The sequence below is a fragment of the Theobroma umbraticum genome, unplaced genomic scaffold (assembly GCF_002168275.2).
Source record: "Theobroma umbraticum cultivar Fairchild unplaced genomic scaffold, ASM216827v3 scaffold_34.0, whole genome shotgun sequence".
Classification (NCBI taxonomy): Eukaryota; Viridiplantae; Streptophyta; class Magnoliopsida; order Malvales; family Malvaceae; genus Theobroma; species Theobroma umbraticum.
The window spans coordinates 2,320,204-2,330,507 of NW_018397275.1; the positions used below are offsets into that span (position 1 = coordinate 2,320,204).

The 10,304-nt window shown below is 31.3% G+C and overlaps 1 protein-coding gene and 1 pseudogene across 2 annotated transcripts; both read right to left on the minus strand.

Moving 5' to 3' along the window:
* Positions 1–159: 159 nt before the first annotated feature.
* PSF1 (partner of SLD five 1) lies at positions 160–9,472 on the minus strand. The gene is made up of 7 exons (XM_021442885.2): positions 9,305–9,472; positions 9,008–9,128; positions 3,962–4,029; positions 1,413–1,526; positions 1,138–1,306; positions 646–795; positions 160–554 (listed from the first exon to the last, which is right to left on the minus strand). The coding sequence occupies exons 2-7, from the start codon at positions 9,080–9,082 to the stop codon at positions 528–530; spliced, it is 603 nt and encodes a 200-aa protein (XP_021298560.1). The 5' UTR covers positions 9,083–9,128; positions 9,305–9,472; the 3' UTR covers positions 160–527.
* Positions 3,958–8,912, minus strand: LOC149526401 (uncharacterized; annotated as a pseudogene). The gene is made up of 4 exons (XR_016352057.1): positions 8,807–8,912; positions 8,548–8,591; positions 4,792–8,120; positions 3,958–4,029 (listed from the first exon to the last, which is right to left on the minus strand). The product of XR_016352057.1 is annotated as an uncharacterized LOC149526401 (transcript).
* Positions 9,473–10,304: the final 832 nt, after the last annotated feature.

Genomic DNA, 10,304 nt, shown 5'->3' on the forward strand with positions numbered 1-10,304 from the left:
CTGCTAAATACTGCAGAATTAATGAGAACGACTTCCATTGAGATCCCCACGCATACTAGCAATGTTGATCTTTCTTAGTACCCACTTGTACAATCAGCTCAGCAAATGACAGCTTTTACACAAAACTATCACGCATGCTATTGAACATAACCCTAGATCAGCCAAAATGGAGGAAAGCATTGATGTAGCCAACTCCACCTCATTCAAAGCTTTACATTTATGGAGTTGAATCAGGTATTATCATCCATGATATTGATGCCACCAAATGCCAAACAAATTAGATCATTTCATCAATATTATCCAAAAAAACAAAAATGAAATAATTTAGCTTATTTCTTTATCTTAATTTTCTCTTTTTCCTTGTTCAAGTTACATCTGTCTTTGCCCAGCCCTGAATGCACTTAAGAGTGAATGAGCAAACAGGTCTGGTATTAGGCTACTGTAACTGCTACTAAATACACATCAGTATGAAACATCTTTGTCCTAAAGAAGAGGGAGAAGGCATCATAGATAGACCTTTTTCAGGTTTAGCTTGTCAGCTCCTCCATTAAGCCCTATTGGTACAAGGAAAATAATGAAAAGTTAAGTAACGATTCAGCATCTCATGAGACAATTAGAGCTAACTAACAGGAAGGAGCAACCCACCCGTGCAATGTATTGCTCAGCATCAGTTCGTTTGAGAAAGTGCATGGAGTGGCGAGCAAAATTGGCAGATTTATCACTGAGAATTATTCCGCTACCCAAATCTTCAAGGACTCTAACTTTGATGTAGGGATCTTTCGGAGGCACCATATCCTGACAAACCAAGAACTTTAGCCATTGCAATCTAGTTGACAGATGCTATGTAATGCTTTATGAGAAAGAAACAAAATCTGCATATTAGAAGACCACCAGTTTTTGGTTTATTATTTGCTTGAATACAGTTTTGTTATTTATTAGCCAGTTTTCATTATTGGCATGGTATCTTTCAAACACTTTCATTCAGTTTTCTGTAACACCAACAACTGAATCATAATTTTCTTAACGGCCTCCATTTTAAATTTTCAATCGTAGAAGGTTTAGATTGAGATAATCCTAGAGTTGTAAGCTCACTAATAAAATGTTTAATTCATATGAGAAGTGGGAGAAAGACATTACCACATTCACATTGAGGCTCAGTTGTGACATGTATGATTTCAAAGATTTAGAATGATCTTTGAAATATTGTTCCTCTGAGTCACTGAACTTCTCTTGAATTTCGCGTGGAAGTTCATGAAGCAACCCTACCTTCCATGCCAAATCTCGTATAATATCTGCTCGGTTATACCTGTATAAAATTAGCAGGTGATGATAATGAACCACATCTAGTAACAAGCAAACTAGCAAGAAGCAGTTTCACTAGGAAATGACAACACAAAGTATGAGATACTTACACATATGCCATTAGGCAACGCTTGTTGCGAATTAAAGAAAGGTGGTGGATGAGTGCTCCATAGTGGTCTGCAGTTCTAGCTGTTAGAACTTCCAGTCCCTCCTCTTGCATTTTCCTGTTGTAACATAAATCATGTTGATGATGGGGCAGACTTGATAAACGTGCAGCTAAACTTTGATCCTAAAATGAAAAAATTATATAAAAAGAGGTGTTCCCAAGAGTACATCATAGATTGGGTACCAAAAATCTCTGGAGAGAATATTTCATTAGTCATTTTTCAACCTCAAGCTCCATTGCAAGTTCATACACACAGCCTACTGCAATAGCACCCATATATTTGAGAATTGAGGTAAAATTCAAGGTCACAATATTGCAGGTTTAAGGGTATAACTTTACCAGCAATTGTAAAAATTTGACATCCAGCTGATTTCAAGAATTTTACACAACATACACAATGAATCTCTAGGAGGTCGTAGAACAAAACTTGGAACATAGAGGGGAAAGTTTGATGCAGATCCATTGACTAAAGAAATGAAAGAGGTAGCACCACCTAATCTTAGCAGGTCGATGTAGTTCCAAGAAGAGGGGAATAAGGAAGGGCAAATCATTTTATATATATATATTCTTATTAAAGTAAATTTTTTTAATTAATAATTTTCATATTAAAATAATATTGATTAATTTTTTATTAACCTTAAACTCTTTTTTTAAATGTGTTGTACTTCATAAAATTTAAATTTAGCTATACTGAAAAAAAAGAATTTATATTCCATTGAATCATCGAAAAAGTTTAAGCAGTGAAAAATGTTTCTTTATCCTACACCTTTTTTCCTCCTATATTACAGAAATGCATCAGTTTAATTTAAATATTATATTTATGATAAGTTGATCTACCATAAATTGATAGATCTCATCCTTAGATTATTCAATGAAATTTTGTCACATCAAGAAAGACAAATAATAAACGATAAAATTATAAAGTCAAATCGTATTAGTCATAAAAAACTATGAGATTTATATAGCTAGTGAGTTTCAATTATTTTGTCTGACTAAAAGCAATATACATGATGGCTACAAATATAGAAAGGTTTTTCTTAATTAATAGATGATCGTTTTACCTATACAGATGATTAGCTTAGGAAGCTTGAATGTGAACTGATTTTGAGTATTTGTGTTTGAACAATGTATTAAATTAACTATTTGATAAATGATATGATTTGTTTTATCTCTTATCATAATAATTTAAATTTATTTTACATACAAAAATAAGCAATAAATTTTTAATAGCTTAATAATTAAGTATGATATAAATTTTTCAAAATAATTTAACAAAATAAGGAAACATAATATTTTGAAAGTCATTTAATGAAATGAACGAGAATTTTATAGAATTAATAGAATATGCATTTCAATATTATGCATATTATAAAATAATCAAGGTAATAATAGATTAAAAAAAATAATGAGGTTATAGGCAATCAACTTTTTACTAAAACAGATCAATTATAATCTAATGATAATCAACAAAAACGTTATTATATGTTGTGATTTGTCTTACTAATCAATCAAAATTACTTCATATATATACTTATAAAAGTTAAATTATAATTTAATGAATATTAATAATTTTGTCCTAAAATTAGGTATTTAATTGTGACGTAATACCTCTACAAGTTACTCAATGATCAACTTATATTTATTTATGAGTGGTTTAAATATTATATGTATGACAGAATATTTTTTATTTTTTCGCTTTTCCTTTTGCTTACGAGAGGGATGATAGTAAATTAAAAAAAATAATGAACTTTAACATGATAATTTAAGATTTTAATAAATTGGTCCAACAAATAAAATAATTTTTTTAATAATCTCCACTTATTAGTCAACCAAATGTTAATTAAAGAACACATACGTCACTCATAACTAATTGAATTTAATTATATCTATAAGTAATTTGGATTGATTTGTGGTAAGAAAATTATGACCTATTACTTTTTTTTAGTTATAAGTGATTTATCACTAATTATGGAATTATATGCCCTTTTGTCATTAATTATAATTAATTAATTTTACTCTATTATTATTTACATAGTGAATAAATCACTATATAACTTTCATATAATTAATACAGAGTGTGTCTTAACAAATGTTTAAAATTTGACTTATATCATTTTCTATATATATAACTAACAAGGAGTGATTGATCACTGAAAAAGTATTTGTCCAAATTCATGTGTTTTTTTTTTTTACTTTTATGATTTTAAATTTATTTATTAAATCTTAATTAGTTATAGTATACTGTTTCCTATTTTAGCCATAAATTTTGTATAATTTTAGTATTTTTCCTAAAATACATTTTTTACTTACATATATTTCATGTCTTTTTTTTTTAAATGTTAACTAATTGAAAATTGACCAAATCATGATTTAAACACTGATTATGTTTGATATTATAATTATGGCATTTAAAAATTAAATCAACATAAAGCGTATGTGCAACAAAACTAGTTAAAAATACAGCTAAAGAAGAAAATAGCAACAAGGAATTACCGTATTAATGACTGAAGTGCATTATGATGTTCATTGCATTCTTCAATTACTCGTTCAAATAGCTCATTCTACAAGATCACATCACATACAACAATTTAAACCAGTACAAATTCACTTAAGCACAGTTTTGACAGCATATATTATGAAATTTAATAAATAAAAATTCTAACTGAAGGGCTTAAGAATAGCAAGTATAACAAGGTAGGGCTCAAAGAATAAGAACCTGGAGGTCGAGGGTTAGGCAAATCACAAAAAAACAAAAGAAAGAAAGAAAATGGTTAAGATGGATTCAATACAATGAGTACTCATCTAAAGATCTCTATGAAAAATGATGAAAACAAGTAGTCTCTCAACACTTGGCATAGCAAAAAGGAAGCATATCAAAATTTGAGGCCTTTATGCTGGTAGCCAGCCAGTGGCATGCAAAAACATGATGATAATGTCATTAGGCAAAATGTATCCACATATACACCTCTGTGTGAGTTTCTGCTTGGAAAGAATCTACAATTATACAGAAATACAAAGGACATCTATTCTAAATTACTAATAGCCTTACACATCCAACACATGCAAAATCCTCATCAATCTAACAGAGGTTATATTACGTTAACAATAAATCATCAATCTTGAGATATATATATATAGACAAAATAAGCTGTTTACTTTCATGCAAATATTGTGCATACACATCCAAATTCAAAGACAAGCAGAATACCCACCAAGCAAATTTTCAATATATTGTAACAACTAGGATCATTCGTTTCTGAAACATTTAATATATATGCAACAGAAATAATTACAATACAAAGCGAGCAAACAAGCAGCCTTACACTGACAATCTTGAGATGCCTTTTTCCATCACTGGCAAACTCTCTCACCAGCTCCTATGACTCTCTCCCGTGCATCTTCTAAAGATTAAAACTTTCAGTACCCCCTTCAACTCTAATTTTGCCTTCAAACTCCAACATTTTTTGAAACATTTCATTTATGCAAACGATTTTAAATATTTTTCCAGTTAATTAATACATATGATTGCTATAATAGCTATTAGAATATACAAAGAAACAAAGATGCAAATATTATCTCAAACTCATAAGATTCTAAGTTGAAAAGGGGATGGATTTGATTTCAACTTTCCAGTTAGTATATAAATTGACGTATCTTTGGAACAGTAAGAATCTGTTTAACTCCAAGTTCCATTAACCTATTGCACATCCAAGACTTGAGAAGATAATTGTCTTGTTCAAATCAAATATACTTACGTTTCTTGATTCTAGATAATTCTAGATTAAGTGATATTAAAACAGAGCATTAGAAATTAAAAAAATAATACAAATTAAAATTCTTGCTGCTTTTATCCATTTGTCCTAAATGCTTGACTACATTTCTCTCTCAATATCTTATAAACATACACTGATAATTTTCACCTAAGAACACTATAGATTATGAGCATATCTCCCATAAAAATTAAAAAATAAATAAACCTAAAAAGCCTTGTTTCCCTTTAAGATATGCTAGGTGAACAACCTATACTGCGGTTTAACTTTTCACTTTGTGTGGCAATGTCTCATTCAGATTTCACGGGTTTATTGAACATCTACATAAATTGCTTTTTTTATTAATGATAAGATTGGAAGTTGGAGTTTTTATGCCAAAACTTGTTGGGTTCTACCAACTCCTTTGTTAAAAAAAATGAATTCCCAATTTCTTCATCTTTGAAAGAAAGAAAAAGAAAAGACGATGGATTTCAATAACTTCATGGATTAACCTAACCATAACCCCCTTCCTAACCAGTGGCCTTTAAGGACATCTCTACGATGCTAATAATTTGATTCAATTAAAAGGAAATTAATACAATTAAGAAGTAGGGTCTTGTACCTTGACCACCTTAACTTAATGCATGCAAAAGCATCAGCAAAACAAGCTGGGAGCAACCTGGTTAAGGGATCCACCCCTTGTTTGATAATCTCTAGAATTCGTGAAATTTTCTACCAAAGAAACACAGAACAAAAGAGGGGAGAGATTCTCTTGCAAACCCAGCCCCCAACACGCCAGAAATTGAAATTTATTTTAGTACAATAAATGTGCCCATTGGAAAAGATTCTTCCAAGGAATCAAAAGGAAAGAGAATAACAAAGAAACAGCCTTTTGTTATTACTTAGGAAAACAAAAAGGAAAAGTAGATCAAATCAAACCCCTACATGCATGTATTTAAGTAACAAATAAGTGCTCAAAGTTCCCAGTTAGCTAGCACGATTCTGCTGAAACTAGTATCAAATAGGTTTAATATTTTTCAGTTAAAAAAATCTTAAGGAATTTAAAGCTCCAGAAGAAGTAAATTAGGAATTTAAGACAAAACAAACCATAGGCAAAAAAGAAAAGACATTTTAACAAGGGTATAACCTTATAGGTCAATAACATAGATGCCATTAAATTTGGGAAACTTTTGTCTGCATATCTTCTAATATGTGTACAGTGACATTGCCAGGTTAAATTGGATGCAGAGGCTGTAAAGAAAAATTATATTTCAGTCATAACAATGAAATCTTTTATTCATCATCCCAACCCCTTTTCTTTTTTAATTTTCATACCAGCTATAATGAACTTTCTTAGTAAGAACTTGAACTTATGACCAAGTTATCAATATAGAAGATCTCCATAGCAATTGAGAGAACAAGTTAAAGAGGCTAAAAATGGAGACCTTGGACCTTTTCATAAGCTGATGTATAATCAAATAGAATGCACTCATATCATGCCAAACATATAATCTAAAAAGCTGAGAGGTAACTTAGAAGCTATGAAAGAAAATATGAGCTGTACAAGACTTGGCAACTCACTGCCACCCACTTGCCTCAGTCAAAGGCAGTCCATGAACAATGTCAAAAAACATGAAGCTAGTCTTTATTAAAACCTTTTAGTTGCGCTACTCTTATCTGCATTTCTTCAAAATTTGAAACCTTCAGTTAGCACATGTATTACCTAAATATTTGAGGTCCATTTGATTGATGCTTTTTAACTTTTTGTTTTTGTCTCTGGTTTTCTATTGTGTCTTATTATTTACTTTTTCCTTTCTATTCATTTGTTGCCCAAAAAAAATGTAAAAGGCAAAAGCATCAACCAGATGGAGCCTCAGTTAATGCCTTCAAAAGCATTAAAAGACATGAAGGTTAACCATGAAGGATACTCTTAGCTGTCTAAAATACCTTCTTTTGCTTTTAAATGATTAATGTAATAGCTTATTACTTAGAATACAAACTCTCCTAGTACACTACCATTTTTTCTTAAAAAGGAAAAGAAGATAAATGAAAAAAAACAACATATTTTTCCTAAATGTGTTCACTAAGCTTAATTTTCAGGCCAAGACAACTTGGAAAAGAAACAGCCAAAATTTGCAGAATGAGATTACCTCACTCTGCAGTTTCTTTTGGCTGCTTTTGAAGTCACATCTGTGGCAAGTACCCCAATTCACAAAGGGCTCCCAGCTTCCAGCAGCTTCAACTTGGCTTCCTTAAGCTCCTTGGCAACACACTCACCCATGTGAAGGGAGGGAACAGAACTCCCCTTAAACACGTCATCATGCCAGGAGTGTAAAATATGACAGGCACAACAATGCAGTGAGCTCCTGATTTCTCAAGGAAAACCCTTGTAATCCATAGATTTTCAACAATCTGGGCATGATGGAATTGTGAATGTTCATTTCTACAGCACAGAGAAGAAAAATTCCTCTCCAGGGATGAAAGCTCCCTATTCAACAGTGGATCAGAGCAAAGAAAAAAAGGCATGCAACTCTTTCATTGTCTTTACTCCAACACACTAGTTTTCTCATGAAATTGAGGGTAGAATGAACAGATACCCCTGCAATTATTTTGACAGCATTTGGATGACTAAGCAACGACCCAGCAGAGCTGCTTAAAGAGGCTGTACCTGAGCTTGAACTTTTCCTAGATTCAGGAAATTTCCCACTTTCATCAGTGTGTAAGATCACTGAGCATGGGGACATAGCTAGAACTGGATTCAACCTTCTCTTACAAAGATTTCTCTGCCTAGTTACACAGTCTGATCTGTGAGAAGGGCAACAATCCAGTGACATTAGCAAGCTTCTATCCAACACCTCTACATAAAAAGTATCAAATGGAACCCAACATATGGGTATAAGATTCTAAATTCCACAGGCAAATATGAGCTTCTGGCAACTGAAATCCACCTCCAAAAGCTAATTAATTTTAGTCAAAAATTCATTGTTCACCTGAGAAGGCCATACATAGAAACCATCTCAACAATAAAATCCCAACTTTCAGAAACTGCTAATTGAAAAACTACTCAAAAGGCCACTTATAGTATCTACTCCCTTGACTTCTACCTTCTACAACCAAAACCCACTTACAGAACTAGCCAAAAGTTCACACTTGATCATTCTTCAACCGTCAAAATCCAAAACTTTATCATAAACCTTACAAACAAAAGCCAAGCTTTTCTAATTTTAGCTTGCAAAAGATAAAACTGCTCAAACAAAACAAACCAATTCCAAACAACAACACTAACCAATTAGGATTGTCCTAGCATATTCCAGACACAAAAGCAAAAACCAATTCAAAACCCAGGAGGGCTTCCCTCTCTACGCTTCCAGAGTCTGAAAAAGAGAAGCCAAACGAAAAGAACCAAAAATCAACAACGGCAAAGAGAAGGCACAAAAGCTCCGAGCTCTAAGGACTTTCTTGATATGCAGCAGTAATTTAGAACATCTATTCTGAATTACTAATACCCTTGCAGAATCAACACTTGCAAAATCCTCATCAATACTTTAGAAGTAAACCGTCAATATTCAAAAATATTTAGACAAACAACCTATTGACGTTAATGCAAAAACTGTGCACGCACACCCAAATTCAAAGAGAAGAAGCATACCCACCAAGCGAATTTTCAATACATTGTAGAAACTAGGTTCATTCATTTCTGAACATTTAAATAAATAAATATATATATATATATATATATATATGCAGCAGAAATAACTTCAATACAAAACGAGCAAGCCAGCAGCCTTACGTTGAAAATCTTGAGATGCCCTTTTTCACCACTGGCAAACTCTTTCACCAGCTCGTACGCCTTTCTCCCGTGCATCTTCTAAAGATTAAAACTTTCACTACCCCCTAAACTCTAATTTTACCTACAAAATTCAACATTTTTTGAGACATTTCACCGAACACGTTGCATAATTTAAAAATATATATACATGCAAGTGATTAAGCTTTAAGAAGTGTGCAAAGAGTGAAAGAAGAAAAGAGATGTTAAAAAGTCACGAAATAGTAAAAGTGGGTTTTTAGAGAAAACAAGCATAAGTACCTGTTTTGGGTGTTTGGCAGAAAAGAAAGAGCGAGAAAGTGAAGGAAAGTGAAGAGAAAAACAAGATTCTTTGGATCTAATAGCATGGTGGAGGTTTTGGCGGGTACATTTTTAATTTTTAAATTCAGCGCCACTAGATGTCTAAATTCTTTGTATTTGGGCTTTATTATGTTTTCGGCCAATCATTGATTAATGGATCTCTAGCCTCAGCATGTACACCGGATAACTTTAAAACAAAAAGACCATAATTAAAGAAAAAAATTAAAATTCCGGTTGGCATTTTTTATTTTTTGCAAAAAAAAGTAAATATATAAAAAAATCAATAAAAAAACTTAAAGATAAATAACAAAATGTAAAATTATAGCATGAGACTCTAACAATTCTCTAAACTATTTAAAAAATTTAGATAAGTTTTTATTTTTTTATTATGTTTAGTTAAATCTCTATTTTTTATTTGGAGTGAAATACACTCTTAAGATTAAAAGTTAACTAATTATCATTAATTAAAATATTATTTATCATTTTTATACCATGTGAGGTTAATATGAAACTTGAAAAATATGACACGACTATGTGTCACAATCATAGTACGAAATCATGTGAATCTCACATCGAAAAGATATGCTCATATTAGGTATTTAAGAGTTCACACCATCTTCAACTTATGAAATCTTTTTTGTGGAACAAAATCTTGAAACTAATGAGTTAAAGCAAACAATATCTCCCAAGTGTTAACATGGACCATGACACTAAGTCATCATATAATATCATTATTTGTTATGATATGTCAATATATCATGTCAATACTATGTCATATAATAGTTAATCAACATTAATTATAAGAGTATATTTAATTCAAAATAAAAGTATAATAATTTAAAAAGAATAAAAACTTGTTTAGATTTTTTTGAATGCTTGAGGAACTTTTCTTTAGGTATTGTGACTAAACATATCAACCTAACAAATCTAAATTATTTGAAGGTGCACTTTTTTCTTAAAG